Here is a 17720-nt window from a genome sequence, read left to right as displayed (position 1 = left end):
TTGCCAGTTAAAAAAATGAGAAAGAAATTGGCAAAAAAGTAGGAAAATCAATAAAATTTGGGTCTGTATCAACATTTTTTTTTTTTTTTTGGGGGGGGGGTGTAGGTTACACATGAATAAAAGTTTGTAGGATTGAGAGGATTCTATCGGGTGACACGCTATACAAACGTGTTTTCTTTATAGGGGGTGCCTTATAGCGTAATTTATCATCCTGTATCATTCTATTTCCTCCATTTCGCGCCCAATCACAACAGGTATACCCTTGGGCAAGGTATTTTATTCCAATTGTCTAGTCTTTCGGAGGAGACTCTAAGCCGTCGGTCCCGTGTAAGGGAGAGTCACACCATTTGCACGTTAAAAAACCTACTCCTCTTTTCGTAAAGAGTAGGGAAGTTATCCCGGGGAAGTAGTTAACGTATTAATTTATTACTGATAATCACTTATTTATAATCCTGTTCCTTTGTAAAGTTGCATTAGGGTAATTTGTACTGTATTATAGTAACCTTTCCAGATTAACTGACCGACACTTATATGACACGCATGTGTTGATAGTGTCGTTAAATTTTTATCAATCAATCAATCCATTTCGCGCGAGGAAACTTTTAGTTCATTATTGGTTTTATCATTTGAAGTAATTATGTTTCCGTCAACTTTTCAATGCAAAAGTTTTCATCTGGGTGAGAAAAGGAAATAAGATGAAGAGCTTCTAAAACCTAACCTATTATAAATTCATTCTGTAAAATAACATGAATTAACAAATTGTATTTTTTTAGCCGCTTCATCCCCGTCCCACAGCTCAACACCTGCACCATAAAAAACATTGCTGTCCCTGTATAACATCTTTTCCCAAACATTTTGGTTTAGATGCTAACGCTTCTCTGACTCTCCGTTGATACCAGTAGGGGACACGGGTGACCAGTCTACTCTCATCCCAAAGAATCCGGTGATCATTTGGGATGAGAGTAGACTGGTCACCCGTGTCCCCTACTGGTATCAACGGAGAGTCAGAGAAGCGTTGGAGATTGAGGAACATAACACTGTTCCTCAAGACAGCGGCCTCCAACTCAGCAATATCTGGCTTACCGTTCTAGACAAAGAGGCTAATTTGCCTAATTAGCCTACCCGGACGTTCCACACACGTGTGAGCACTGCAGTGTATGGGCGGAAGTGGTGACTTTTGTCATTCATGCTAATCCTAGCGGGAATGATAACTGACAGCAATTTCCGGTCGTCGCTGGTTTTGCACGCCCAATTTGTGTGTTGTCACCCACGTCCGCATATGTGGATGTCATGTGACCTATCTAGCCTATCAGAGACATGTACCCTGCGAGATACCGTGCATACGGCACTTCGACAGAGTATATAAGGCCTGCTTTTACAAACTTTGCTCATTCTCCTGATGACGACAAGAACACACTTGTCGAAACGTCGAGATTGGGTGGTCCTTTTCAGGACCAACATATGCCCAAGAAAGATACATGGTGTACCGTGAAACCTACTACACTAGATACGGTATGTTGGTCGAAAAAAAGGATTCATAAAAGCTTTTTGTATTGCTAAGTACGAAAAGCGTTCGATGGGTCATCCTGCCGATAAACAGTAATCTTCCTTTTGTTCGGGGCGTTGACCATCTGTATCCTGCTCTTTTCGGAAGGAATTCGTTTGAGTGGCCGCCCAGACATTCTTTTGTTCGGGTAGTGCCGATATCATGAACTACATGGACGTTCCCCTTTTGAAAAGAGCAGAAGATGAATGGTGTGCTAAACTGCTTTCTTTTCTCCTTTTTTCAGAATAGTAGACAAAAATAATGAGAAGAAGAGGGATGATGGGGAGGGAAAAAGTTCAAAAGTGCACCGAGATCAGCTCAAAGTACTAAGACATTACAAGCTTTTTGCTTTTCTGAAAATGCAATCGATCGATGAAACCAAGGAGATATCATTCTATCTAGAGTGATATCTTCTTGATTAAACAAATAAAACGAAAATGGTGAATAAACGCGTAGCTTATTACGTGTCGATCTTGCAGAAAAGATGTTAGGGTATATCTATCAGAACAACAATATGGATCAAATCATGTGATCAGGCCTTATGCGCGTGCGTACGTGCTCGTCACAAAATCGTGTAAAGTTGAAATGATTTCCTATTTTCGGGATTTTTCCCCACGTAGCTGTATATTTTTTTCAATCTGTTATCGAAATAGGTTTATGAACGAAATAGTGGCAGAGGTTTTAGTACATAACAATTACGAAAAAGCTGAAAAACTTAATTGAATTAAACCAAACATTTCTCGGCTTCTGTAGAAGCCCGTCGTAGCTAAGTGAACGACTCGCTGGGCTTCTGTGGAAGCCCGTCGCACGCAAAGGGTTAAGTAATCACGGTGATCAGTAATTGTACCCATGGTTCTGCCTCTTTGTACAATGTTTATTTATTTCTTGCTGATAATAATCATAACAACATCATCTAAGTAAACCTTGGACACTTGGAGTATCCTTTCCATTCTGGCGAGTGATGAACATTGGCCTCTATTTGTTATTATGTCAGGATTGAGATTGAGGGTGTCTCGAATCATGATGTTGGCTTTGATCTCAGATAGTGAGATATTGTATGTACAATGTGTGCCCTGTCTTTTAGATGTAAGAAATTTTGTTACATCACTCTGAATGAAAATATTTACATTATTATAAAAAGGCCTATATGCATTCCCATGTTCAAGATTTTATTGGGCATGCGCATCCCTTATCATGGTTTCTATAGGTTCATTTTTTGTAAATACATATCAATCCACTTTAATAATGATATTTAATTGACTGTACTGACTGATATTTAATGCCCATGTATTCTAATATTGTTTTTGAGCAATATTCAGGCCTAATGAGTTTTTGAATGATTTACATAATTATGTATATATATATATATATATAAAGGCTTATGTAAACACACCTGACTAAACAGAGTTTAATGATTTTCTTTTTTCTGCTCAGATGTGCAACTTTGATCTATGAAACAAAACTATTGTAAACAAATTGATGTACCTATAGCTTGTAAACAAAAAGAATAAGATAAAACGAGAATCTGCTGAAGGGTCATTTTACTGTTAGACGAAGTTTCTTTATCACAATTTTGAAGAATATGAAGTATTTAATTTTATATTGCAACATTGCACTGTCAAGATTTTAGGAAATTTACTTGATTACAGAATATAGATACACATATGTAAAAAAGATATGGATGGAAAGGTAACTGCATGTATTTGCATTTTATACTTGTCTCATTGTCTTTATATATAAAAAAATCATCAAAGTATGGTGTATGCAGGTAGTCTCGTCTTTTGATTCAATCTATTTTTATAGTTTTGATTGTCTGAAGTTTATCTTGTCCAACTATTCTTAATTTCTCAAGAAGAACTCATGTCTTTATCTATGACAAGACCACGAAAAATGTATTTAAAAAAAAAAAAAAAAATCAGATTTATGGTATTTATTTTTACTCACAAAATGTGTATAAGGAAAGAGATATGATAGCATTCATAGCAATTGATTTTGAATAATTCATGTCGTAATGCATATTACTTTTTGATGCAGACGCATCCACTTAATCATTCTTTTGCCTTATAATTGGCTCCTTATAGTGGTTATTAGTGGTTATACGATGAATTTTTCTACCGATTTTATATCCACGATGTTTATAATTTTGTACCAAATTAGCTTAATTATAAGGGCAAATTCTTCTTCTTCTTCACATATTTCCTTTTCTACTAACTTTATTCTCTTCCTCCAACCTTCTTGTGGGCATGACTTTACCGTGTATACCAAACGATGTGCAATTAACGTTCAATATGTATTTATTTTGTTCGCACTCATTCAATTTGCAACAACAATTTGCATAGGTTTTGTTATCTTTTCCAAAGCCAAAGCTACAATACACATAGTATGTAACCTAATATATTTTAAAGACATTTGTCAAATTAGGTATCAGTCTGGATTGAAATTCCTACATGATAAAGCGACAAATTTTTTCTTTGATGACGAGTGAACCTATACAAGAATTCAGTGACCTAAATCGCATATATTGTGTAAGCAAATGTGTCGGAACCATGACTGGAACAAATATTTTTCTTGTTGTAATCACTGTCTTGAACACTTATTTCCTTTCAACCAGTTGAATGATAACGAGCTCGATGATGTAATATCGGCTGATGAACCCTTAGAAGACAATTTTGATAGAATTTCTCATTTACATTTTGATCCTTTTTTAGCATGGTATGGTATTCGTGGAACTGCCCTCGACCTTTTTTCTAGTTACCTCTCAAATTGTAAACAATGCACCGTTTATAACTCCGTTCAGTCTGAATTTAAGACAATTAAATGTGGAGTACCACAAGGGTCATTGCTTGGCCCACTTTTGTTTATTCTATTTATTAATGACATTTATCGTTCGTCAAATCTCCTTTCCTTTATCATGTACGCCGACGATACCAATTTTGTTTATTCTGATAGAAATCTTCATCACTTGTGTGAAACTGTAAATACTGAACTAACAAATGTTTGTAAATGGTTTTGTGCAAACAAGCTTACCATTAACTATAAAAAATGCAATTACATTATATTCCGTAACTCCACAAGGCGTATTGATTTTAATCATGTAGTGGTGAAACTTAACAACCAAATTATTCCCAGAGTTGAAAATACAAGGTTTCTTGGCGTTATTATTGATAGTAATTTAACATGGATACATCACATAAATGAAATTGAGAACAAAGTTGCAAAAAATATTGGAATAATACATCGCCTAAGTTTTTACTTGCCTAAAACTGTATTGCGTACATTATATTGCTCTTTAATCTTGCCATATTTTTATTACTGTAATTTGGTCTGGGCGAACACATACCAAACCCATCTTAAGAAATTATGTTCCCTTCAAAATAACATTGTGCGTATTATTTCTCCAGATTACAATATACCACTAGCAAATACTAAAAATTTGTTTCATTCCCTAAAATAGTTGAAATTAGACGACATCAATAAACTTCAACAATGTCAGTTTCTCTACAGGTGTTTAAATTCTCAAATTCCACACAAATTTCGTGATTTGTTTACGCATGTTTCCAACATACATAATTTTGATACCCGCTCAAATAATCAAATATTCATTCCCAAACATAGAAAAATAATCTTTCAACACAACATTCGTTATACTGGCCCCAAAATATGGAACAAAATACCGGATTACATAAAACAATCTCTATCGTCAACTAGCTTTAAGTATAAAATGAAAAAACTTCTGTCATTTTATATATGAATATTTTCCAACTTATACCCTTTTTACACACGCTAAAATGTCCTTAACCCCGTACTATAGGTGGGGCTAAATTGCCATTTAGCCCCACCTATAGTACGGGGTTAAGCTTAGCCCACTTTCTTTTTACACAGCATTTTTGCAAAGTGGGATAACCCCACCTTTAGTACGGGATTATTTGGCCCTGCAAAAAAGCAGGGTTATCCCAGCAATTGCGGTGCTAAGAGCGATAGTACGGGGTTAAGATCGCTAGTGTAAAACGAAAGTGGGCTAAGCTTAACCCCGTACTATAGGTGGGGCTAAATGGCAATTTGGCCCCACCTATAGTACGGGGTTAAGGAAATTGTAGCGTGTGTAAAATGGTACGAGTGAAGTACTTGTACTACGAATGATCGACAAAAACCACTAGTCCGGGGTTAGCGAGTTTCGTGTGTGAAAAGCAAGCATTCCTTATCCGGGGTTAGCAATAACAATTTGGCATGTGTAAAAAGGAAAAAAAATAGTACGGGGTTAAGGATAGTACGGGGTTAGCGATAGTCCGGGGTTAAGAAAATCCTGTGTAAAAAGGGTAATACGTTTCCTTTTGACTTTAAGTTAACATGAACCATGGACAATTGTTGTTGCGGCATTTATATTTTGCCCCCACTGATACATTTGTTGAGCATTTTATTTTATACAGTAATTCATGCCCGCCTCCCGCTCACGTCTCCCTCTCTCGTTCCCTTTCCTTCTCTTCTTTTCTCTGCCCTTTCTTTTGTATTGTATTTCTGTCTATAGGCGTATCCCGTCACAAGCCTCGGCTTTTAGGGTATACGCCTTCTTCTTTATACCAAACATGTACATATTTATATTCCTCATAACAATTTGATTTTTGTATGAACTAATGTTTATGAAAAATGTTTTGAAATGGAAGAAAATAAATGTTTATTTGAATTGAATATGACTTAGATTATTCCTCATTCACGCATGAGTGAGCAAAAAACATTTGAAGAAAGGATACCAAAAACTCATTTGGCGGGGGGTATCTGAATTTTAAAAAGAAAATCACATGCCTAAAAAGTTCAATATCTGCTCTTTAATTTGATACCTTAATCACAAAAAATGGTCAAGAAGTAAAAAAGTTACGTTCCCTCGAAACAATGCTTGTATTTCCATCATTTCATTAAATAAACATGTTTTCACCGGTTTCCCACAGAAGTTATCGCATGGTTAACAAAAGACTTCATGCCTGGCTGATCGTCAACAAAACGGGGTGTCGAGTGAGTTTGAACGCAAGCCTGTAAAACCTCTTCATTTTATGAAATTATTGAAATTCAAGCCTTATTTCAAATAACCAGAACTTTCTTATTTCTTGACCGTTTTCTGTAATTGAGGTATCAAATTAAAGAGCAGATATTGAACTTTTTAGAAATGTGGTTTTCTTTTTGAAACCCAGATACAGCCCGCCAAATGACTTTTTGGTATCCCCTCTTCAAATTGTTTTTGCTCACTCATGCGTGAATGAGAAATAATCTAAGTAATTTCAGATGAAAGAGGAGATTCTAAGCTTTACAATGGTAGGTCATTTGTCTATTGTATTTGTGATTAAATTATTATAAATCATCGATAAATCTCGGTTTCGTTTTTTGTGGGACGCACTGTATAGTGCATAAAATGTGGATATAGGGGTAATCAAGTATCACTGACAAGTTTTAGGTCACATGATCAAGGTCAAATGTCAATGAACGTAGTATTGTATCATATATAAATGGTGTTTTTTGTGAAAAATTATTTTATAGTAGTTTTCAAAGTCAGCACTGCTGCTATATTGAATCTCGTGATGCAGGTGAGACAGCCAGAGGCATTCCACTTGTTTATTGTTGTTGTTACTATTTTTGTTATCATGATATCAGCAGCTGCAGCAGTAGTAGAATTAGAAGTCGTAGTAGTAGTAGTAGTTGTTGTAGTAGTAGTCGTAGTAGTAGTAGTAGTAGTAATATATTATTATGGTTGTTTTTATCATCATTTGAATATGGAAATAAATGAATTGAATTGAATCATAAAAATACTATCATTTAAGTCGTTAACATTATTCGGCATTTTTGTTTTGCTTTGTTTCATTTTGTCTCATTTTTGTCTCGCCCACCGGAGGTGAAGGCGAGACTTAGGGATCCAAATGTCGTCCGTCCGTCGTCCGTCTGTCACAAACCTAATGACACATAACTCCACAACCGTAAGTCGATTTTCAACCAAACTTGGATGGTAGATGGACTTGGAGGACCTGCATGTTATGCTGCAGTCGGAGGTCACATTCTAAGGTCAAAGGTCATTTTCAGGTCAACGTTAAAGTTTACATGCAAGACTCTCTTATGACACCTAACTCCGCAACCGTAAGTCGCTTTTCAACCAAACTTGGATGGTAGATGGACTTGGGGGACTTGCATGTTATGCTGCAGTCGGAGGTCACATGGTAAGGTCAAAGGTCATTTTCAGGTCAACGTTAAAGTTTACATGCAAGACTCTCTTATGACACCTAACTCCGCAACCGTAAGTCGCTTTTCAACCAAACTTGGATGGTAGATGAACTTGGGGGACCTGCATGTTATGCTGCAGTCAGAGTTCACATGGTAAGGTCAAAGGTCATTTTCAGGTCAACGTTAAAGTTTACATGCAAGACTGTCTTATGACACCTAACTCCGCAACCGTAAGTCGCTTTTCAACCAAACTTGGATGGTAGATGGACTTGGGGGACCTGCATGTTATGCTGCAGTCAGAGGTCACATGGTAAGGTCAAAGGTCATTTTCAGGTCAACGTTAAAGTTTACATGCAAGACTCTCTTATGGCACCTAACTCCGCAAGAACTTGTTTTGCGGAGTGTATAAACATTGCAATTACCACTTGATTAGAAATATATCGATCACGATCCAATACATTTCATTTCTGGAATGATATACAAAAAAAAAGAATTAATTTCGACAATAAACTGCAATCGCCCAATAGCAAATATCAGTAGTAGCAAGATCCCAACTGTTTTATTGGGCACCCCCTGGGTAACCTTTCCCATCTTCAGTGCCACTGCCAGACCTACACATCCAAACGTGTAAGGGGGTGGGCTGCAAAATGCAGGGCAACGAGGACTGCGAGGTGCCCAAATATCCTCGTGTATTGGTAATTTTATGACTGAATGTATAATTTCTGAACGTTTCACATCATGTGAAAAGGCTAAATAATAATTGAAAAAATGTTCACTCGCTTCGCTCGCTCGAAAATTAAAAACTGTGAAATTGATATTTGGGCAATGATTATCAGCAGCCCCCCCTTGAAAAAATTGTGCCTATATATGTCTATGCCTACACCCCCCCCCCCTTGCTCATCCTTGTCACTTGCCCCCCCCCCCCCCTGACTGTATGGTATGATTTCGTTAGACGATGAAGTGAGAGAGGGATGGGGTGTCCGATTTCGTAGTATTATGAAAAGCATTCCCAGTCTAATAATACTCCGGCAGAAGCTGAAATGTTATCTAAAAAATTGATATTAAAAAAGGAATCTATTGATGAATAGTTGAATGAATAAATAAAAAAATGAACAATTATATCTATTAATTGATTACACCCTCGTAGCAAAAAAAAAAAAAAAAATGCTAACCCCCCCCAAAAAAGGGAGAAACGTGAGCGAGAAAATAAAAAGATATAGGAGAACGTAAGACGCAAAGAGCAGACAAGGAATAGTTCAAGGGATCGTCACAGCTTCTCCCTCCATGCATGATTTCCCCCGGCAACGCGTTTTGCGCGCTCATCAAGTGTTTCACACGCTTTGCGTGTTCACCACCGCCCCCTAAATGAAATCCTAGCAAAGCCACCGATTCTGGATTTAGTTACCGGTAATTTTTTTAGCTCTGCCCCCCCCCTCCGATAACAGGCAGAGGACGTATCAAGATGAGCGAGAACAGATAAGGAACAATTCAAAGGAACGTCGGACCTTCCACGCTTCTCGCGGGGGGGGTAAGTACACTCTCCCCCCGGAACGCGCTTCCCGTAATATTTGGCTCTGCCCCCCCCCCCCCCTCCCCCCCTGATATAACAGGCACCTGTTACGCCGCTGCAACGAGGCGCCTTATACCACTCGACCGCGGCAACCAATGAAGGGAAAAAAAATCGGTCTCGCGGGCTGTCACCAAGATCGTGTAGTTGGATCCAAAATGAGCTCCAAATTGATGAGAATAAATATAATACGTAAATTTAATGCTGATATAACGATTGTGAGGAAAGATTGTGGAATATGAGTTATGACGATGTTCGAGAATTAATCCTGATATGATAATCCATTTTTTATTTTAGACACAAGAGCATGCGATCGACATAAATACGAATGTCTCTGATCGAGCTCTGAATTCATATAAATTATTATTGGATGTTAAATAATTACGATTTAATAAGATTTTATGGCCATACTAAAAATATTGACAATGTCAGCAAAGTATGTTATGTTCATATGGAAATATCAAAACTGTCATCAAGACGTCTCCGAGAAAAGCACAATGCGCATGCGTTCGATGACGTACTGTATGACATATTTTCCATTCATGAAATCAGATCCCAAAGTTGGGCACAAACTAGCTTCGAATTGATGGAAAAAAAATATCATACGCAATTTTCTCTGTTTTGTCATGTAAAATGTTATTATATGGTGATATTACGATCTTGAAAAAGTTTCTGCATGTTGACAATGTTCGAGAATCAATCCTGACGTGATAATTTTTTTTAGACAAGTGCACTCACTCAATTAGATCGTCATGTGATGTCCATCATTGAAAATTGAAACAAAATACAAACGTTTCATATCAAGCTCTAAATGCATATTAATGATTATCATGCAAATTATTGTTAAATATTACGATTAGATAATATTCTATGGTCATATTAATATTGTTCATGAATGCAAGGTATATTTATGTTGATCGCGTCAATTTCCCGGCAATTTTTCTGGTTTGATCATAGCACAGTACTGCGCATGCACGATCGATGGCGATGACTTCCATTCATGAATTCATCGTGCATAAATTATCTCTGCACGAGCAGACGAGTAAGAGTCAAACTATGATTGAAATCATCGAAATAAACTTCAAATTAATGGTGACTATATAGGCATCATAATTGCACAATCGGTTTCATTTTGGGGGAATACGGTAAATCAAGTGAGTAGTAGTCAAGTTGGACATTACTGTTTATTTTGATGATTGTGTGAACCAAACGAATTGGCCAGCCGACTAATTTTTTTTTTTTTCTTCGATGCACCGATTTTGCAAAATCTACACTGGCGCTCGATGACTTCCTTGAACCCTGATTTTAAAATCGATTCGACTCGGGCTTAATATATGTATGTATGTATGTATATGTATATATATTAAGAGTAGTTCGAAAAGGGGTAAGATCCACTTTGGACCATTCTGAGAAAAACCATGTTTTTTATTCTCACTTATTGCAATATTCTTATGAGAAACTGAACATAAAATTGGGTATGAAAGAGTCTACCTGTTTTCATTTTTTCTATGTATTTAAAAAAAATTATTATTGTGGACCTAACCCCTTTTGCTAACAAAATGAAATGAATCCAATCTCTTTTGATTAAAAAAGTGATTTTTTTTCTTTGCCACTTTTATTCACGTTTTCATTTGAAGTTCAAATTTTATTTGGTATATGATCATCAGAGCAACTAAAAATTTAGAGTTTTTGAGACAGAAAACAATAAAATTAATGAAAAATGGACCTAACCTCTTTTGACAAATGAGCTCTTCAGAAGAGTTTGGTTGCCAAAGGGGTTCATTTTTCAATTTCTCCCATATTGCAATATTCTTATGCGAAAGTAAATTTTCATGATACTCTATCATGAGAACTTAAAATTTGGTATAAAAGAAATCTACCTGTCTTCATATTTTTTTTAAATATTCTTTAAAAAAAAATTATGTGTGAACCTAACCCCTTTTGCAACCAAACTGAAATGGACCTAACCCCTTTTGAAAAAAAGTGATATTTTTTTGCCATTTTAGTTCAATTTTAATGGGAATGGGAATTCCAACTTTTCTTTGGTATCATCTTATAGAGCTACTAAAAATCTACACATTGAGACAAAAAAAAAATCAAATTTGATGAAAAATGGACCTAACCCCTTTTGCAAGTGAGCTCTTCATATATATATATATATTTATCTATATATCTTTCTACCTGTACATCTGCATTTGAGGAAATTTTTTTTGTCTTCTTTCATTGTTCGAAATGCGCCTAAAATAAATAATAAACGATGGGTATTATAACGGAATAAACCCATTCATAGACTTCGCCCTTACGTAGGATGTATGCATATATATATATATAGATAGACAGGTTCACACTTTATTCCAACATATACTAGTAAGTTTATTGTGCATCAAATTAACTTATGTATTGGAATAAAGCATGAACATGTCAAACTTATTTTTATGCCCCCGCAGACCAAGTCCGGAGGGGGCATTAAACCCTTAAACCCCTGTCCTTCTGTCCGTCCCCCCACTTGGGGTGCGTTTATCCGCCACTTTTTTACCCTAGAATCATGATCTGAATCATGATTCAAATCATGATTCTGCAGAATCACGATTGCGTTTAGTCGAAATTGAATATAATCATGATTAGAATCACAAACATGAAACACGAAAAAAGGGGTGTTTGGAAAGACGTTTCTGCAGAATCACGTACGAAAATGTTTGAATAAATGATATCGTGATTACAATCATGATTCTATGACCTCACTGTTGTGTCGGGCTACTTTCGGTTTGACTCTTGCCAAGCTCAAGGCGCTCTATATGCTCATTGTACATGTACATGATTATGTACTACGCATGCATTTCTTGTCATGTTCAAGTTCTGCGTTGGTCATCGCATCGTCCACTACTTTTCATTTTTTGGTCACGTCTTCAACTTCAAGTTCTAGTAAATGAATTAACTGGACAGACAATGATCTCAGTTGTTGTTGAGTATACAGTATCAATATTAAATTGGATCTACGCTGAAATTCACTTCCGAACACCATTTTGGATAAACTAACAAGATGAATAGAAGCATATGTACCCTATATGATAGAAGTAAACAAAGTGAGGTATAAACTGAATTCTGGAAGCAAAAGATTTTTTGAGAGCCGAAACACGTGCGAAAAACTTCCTCTGTCAAACTGCGCACTAGTGATGCGCACTGGATTGGCCCGAATTTGAGGAGAAACAGCATTGGAATGAAGGTCGTCTAAACGCTGATTCTGTGATATTGTGATTCATGTTTGTGTTTTGAATCATGATTCAAATCATGATTCTGGCTTGAGGTCGCATAAACGCAGCCTTGGTTTCCACGCAATAACTCAAAAAATATTTAATGGATTTAAGAAAAATTTTATGTGTAGGTAGATGACACCAAAATACAGGCTACGTTTGAATTCTGTCTCCGCCCTTCAAAGGTCAAAGGTCGCAGCTCATTAGATATGCGAGTTGGTTTCCGCTCAATAACTAAAAAAATATGGAATGGATTTTTAAAAAAATTGGGTGTGTAGGTAGATGACACCAAAATACAGGCTAAGTTTGAATTCGGAGTCTGCAGGTCAAAGGTCTCAGCTCATTAAATATGAGAGTTGGTTTCCGTGCAATAACTCAAAAAATATTTAATTGATTTTAAAATTTGTTGGTGTGTATGTAGATGACACCAAAATACAGGCTAAGTTTGAATTTGGAGTCCGCAGGTCAAAGGTCTAAGGTTACAGCTCATTATATATGTGAGTTGGTTTAAAGGTCTAAATTTGTTCATTGTATATGCATATTGGTTTCTGCACGATATTAACCACTTGACAGCTATAGACTGTAATGCGCACTGACCCCCTGGTGCTACTGAATGGGACTAACAACTTAGCTCTATCTGGGACTACAACCGACAGCAACTTGGGGGAAAAATTATAAATAATCACATCACTTTCCTCATCACTATTTCCAATATCCATACAAAAACATTATCCTCCCCTTCTGACTCGGATCTTTCACTAAATTTATCACTCCTATCATCAAAAGTTTTGTCAAAATCCTTCCGATTCACTTCTCCACTGCGAGTCGCCATTTTGAACTGAGCGCAGTACACTTTCACTATGGAAAAGTGAATACAAACATTTATAAATCACTGCAAAGGTTTAGAAAACTTGTGGAATAGCACCATCTGGTGTCCATAGTCTGAAATTTTATATACATGTGCTGTTTTCATCGTAGGGGTATTAACAGCGCAGCGCGGTGCTGACGCTTCAAACAGAAGATAGGTCAAGCACGTAATATTACATGCCCCGCACGCTCGCCAAGCATGTAATATTACGTGCTACGCAGTCAAGTGGTTAAGTTCAATCATATTGAATGAATTTCTGATCACGTTAAGTGGGGGCATCTGTGTCCGTCACATTTCTAGTGTTATTATTGATCCCACATATGGACTACCTTATTTCATTTACTTTCATGCAGACTGTACATGTATAAGAAATATGAGAAACTATTGCATTGATGTATCTTTGTATCTTTTTTTCTACCCTCTGCTTTCTAGTTCTTTCAGTCTATCAAACCTTTCAAGACACCTACAAGGGTTGATACAGAATGGAAGAGGAAGGTTGCACAGACTATGATTAACAATCTTGATGAATCCAAGCTTGCTAAAAGCATCTGCTCTCAGGTAAATTATAACAAAGGTTTACTCTTGAACGAAGCGGATCAATGCAAAATATCTGCATGAGTTGGTGTGCCGTGCGCCACTACCTTGCTGCCCTAAAAACTCCAGACTTCCAACAGTGGTTCTAAGACTGACAACAAATTTATCTTGAGTTTGGAGCCATTAGTTTCACAGGCAACGGCTACATTATTTTTACTCCCATTTCCAAGGAAGTGATGTATCACATTTCCCTAACCCATGTTCGTTTGAACCTCTTTGCATAAACAGTTGGCAATTTTCAACACTTTCCTTTAGGGCAAATTTTATTCAGTCATTCTTTTAATCATATTGTTATCATTGTAAATATGTTCCTTTTTAAATAATACACTTTGAAGTAGTATTAAGTTTTGGTAATCCAAAGCAATTGCTGAAATGTAGAACAAAAAAGGCATTCTACTAAAGGCCTGTTTACTACTTACTAGATATCTTCAAAATTATTTAGTACCAAGTTATTTTAACCTGTTACACACAGAGACCATGTTTAACAACAACTGCTTTAAAGTACTCCTATACTTTTTATAGAGTTGGAATTGAATGAAGAAATCATTTTGCCCACAAAAGTAATCATTTATCTAGTTTATAAATATTAAATTATGAAATTGAAATGTGATGAAAAAAGCTGCTACTCTTTTGAATTAGAAATTAATGAGGCAATCACAACATAACTTCCTGTCAATGCTCAAGTTTTGAAAGGGAAAGTGCAATAAAGTGTACTATGTGGTTTATTTTAGGACATCATCTGCTCCTATAGTCTCATATAAAGCACAAAATTTTGTCCAAACCACTCATTCTTGAATGAACCATTTAGAAGTCTGAAAAACTGTCCAAATACAATGATTGAATTAATAACAATGGGGCACATCTTACATGTGCCTTATGTAAAACTCTGTGCAAACTTCCATGTATTGGCTAAATTCATAGCCATGCAGAAATTTGAGAAATTTCTCAGCCTTTTCTTAAATTTATGATGTTTTTAAGATCAAAGTTCAAGGTATCAAAAACATTGAGAAAATGAAAATAAGCTATTAAACTAGTAGTTAAACATGTGATGTTGATTTGGTCCCTTGGTATTGGTTGGGATTACACTTCTTCATATTCATCAAACCAAAATCTGATGTAATAGTATTAGTTACACCCTGCTTGTTCACATAGATATTTCATAAGAACAAGCAGGGTGTAGCGATTTTATCTCTTTAAGTGTATCCTTATGTTATTGCAGAATAGGGAAAATGAATAGAATAGAACTAAAAAAAAGAGAAACCCTGCATTTTGAGAGTTGTTTTGGAAAGAAAGTCATTCATGACATCACAATGATCACACTATTAAAAAGAATGCACATTTTGCCATTGAAATTGATGCGCAAATAGTAGTGCGCAGCGGGATGCTCGAATAGGCACGTAATACAGGCTCATATTACGTGGTTGAAATCTGCACTGGGCATGAGCGTTACAATGTAAACAAATTTAAAACGACAAAACCAGACTCCCAACAGGTAATACGGGCTCATATTACCTGTTTGATCATTGTGCCCAAGTAAAATGGGTTATTTATACGGGCTTGTCTCACTAACAAATCAACCAATTAGATTACAGAATTCATGAAAAATATAGCCCACTAAGAGATAAAATATAACATCAGATTTAAACCCTTTAATACTGAGACAACAATAACAAGTCATGATTTAAAGTTTTCGAATAAAATTGTGATATTCATATTTTTACCACAAAATACATAAAACAATGATTTATTTTTGTGACTACTGAGCGAAAATATTTACAAATGTTGCCATGCTGTACTCAAGATATTTAATAAATATTTAATGCGTAGGTATGTTATTTAAACAAAGATATGGTTTTTTGTCTCGCCTGCATTGCAGAGCGAGACTATAGGCGCCGCTTTTCCGACGGCGGCGGCGGCGTCAACATCATAACTTAGAAAGTATATTGACCTAGTTCATAAAACTTGGCCATAAGGATAATCAAGTATTACTGAACATCCTACCTGAGTTTCAGGTCACATGACCAAGGTCAAAGGTCATTTAGGGTCAATGAACTCAGACCATGTTTGGAGAATTATTTTCAAAATCTTAACCGAAGGTTAAGTTTTTGAAATGACATCATAACTTAGAAAGTATATGGACCTAGTTCATGAAACTTGGGCATAAGGTTAATCAAGTATTAGTGAACATCCTGCTCGAGTTTCAGGTCACGTGACCAAGGTCAAAGGTCATTTAGGGTCAATGAACTTTGGTCAAGTTGGGTGTATTTGTTAAATTACTATCATAACTTTGAAAATTTATAGATCTAGTTCATGATACTTGGACATAAGGTTAATCAAGTATGAGTGAACATCCTGCCTGAGTATCAGGTCACATGACCAAGGTCAAAGGTCATTTAGGGTCAATGAACTTTGGCCAAGTTGGGGGTATTTGTTGAATTACCATCATAACTTTGAAAATTTATAGATCTAGTTCACAAAACTTGGGATATAAGAGTAATCAAGTATCACTGAACATCCCCTGTGAGTTTCAGGTCACAAAACCAAGGTCAAAGGTCAGTTAAGGTCAATAAACTTAGGCCATGTTGGGGTAACAGAGCTGCCAAGTAGTACGATTTTTCCGTATTTAGTACGTTTTTGCAACCAAAATACGGCAGTACGTTTTTTCTTTAAAAAATACGTTTTTTGTATTTAAAAAAAAAAAAAAAAAAAAAAAAAAAATCATTTTTTTTTTTTTTTTTTTTTTTTTTACAAAATCGAAATTTATTGAGAAAAATCATCTCTATATGTCTCTATTTCATGAAACGTACACAAATATGGTTATTAGATCAATGTAATTTCAGGTAACTTGTTTTTTTTCAATCATTTTGTAAAAACCAGGGTGAGATATACACAAGTTTCAATGTTTTTTTTTTTTCATCTTCAAGAGTAGTGCACAGTTTAGCTTGCATGCAGCTTGAGTGCCGTGATGGGCGAGTGCGCCAAGCATTTTATTATGAAATACACTTTTTTGGGGAAAAATACAAAATATTTATCTCACACGGTAAAAATACTGATTTTTTTGTCAAAATACTGATTTTGGGAGATAAGAATACTGAAAATGCAAAATACAACTTGGCAGCTCTGGGGTAAGTGTTGAATTGCCATCATAACTTTGAAAGTTTATGGATAGAGTGAATGAAATATGGACATGGGTGTAGTTGACAAGTCTTAAGTCACCGTTCAAATGTCATTCATGGTCAATGAACGTGGTATTATGTCATTATATGAATGGTGTTTTTGTGAATGATTATTTTATTGTAGTTTTCAAAGTTAGCACTGCTGCTATATTAAATCGCGTAATGCAGGCGAGACTGCCAGAGGCGTTCCACTTGTTTTTATTTCATATTAATAACTCATTTTATTATCTGTTCATATGCAGTTTCGAGCTCGACTCAACAACTCTCATGAGTCTTTCTCAACGTCTCTTCGTCAACTTGAACAAAAGCATTCTGGTAGGTTAGAGAAAACTGAAGAACAGAGAATGAAAGTAAGGAAGGTCTATGCTCCTCGGTTAGCCCGTCTTGCTCTAGAGAGTACTTCACTCAGGGATATGGTGCTCTATGGTAAGGTGTTATTCCTTCAATGTAGCATGTTGAAAATGAATGCCAGTTGTATTAATGATAGACATCCAAATGATTTCAAACAGAATCCAAT

At 36.0% G+C, this 17720-nt stretch overlaps 1 protein-coding gene across 1 annotated transcript in view; it reads left to right on the top strand.

The window, feature by feature from the left end:
* Positions 1–7113: 7113 nt before the first annotated feature.
* Positions 7114–17720, top strand: part of LOC129256675 (dual serine/threonine and tyrosine protein kinase) — a 35728-nt gene continuing 25121 nt past the window's right edge. The window contains exons 1-3 of the mRNA XM_054894839.2: positions 7114–7119; positions 13866–13991; positions 17446–17629. Coding sequence (XP_054750814.2) covers positions 7114–7119; positions 13866–13991; positions 17446–17629 — 316 coding nt within the window. The remainder of the gene's footprint in view (positions 7120–13865; positions 13992–17445; positions 17630–17720) is intronic.

This window comes from Lytechinus pictus, chromosome 3 (genome assembly GCF_037042905.1).
Source record: "Lytechinus pictus isolate F3 Inbred chromosome 3, Lp3.0, whole genome shotgun sequence".
In the NCBI taxonomy this organism is placed as follows: domain Eukaryota; kingdom Metazoa; phylum Echinodermata; class Echinoidea; order Temnopleuroida; family Toxopneustidae; genus Lytechinus; species Lytechinus pictus.
This window is presented reverse-complemented; position numbering and strand designations above follow the sequence as displayed.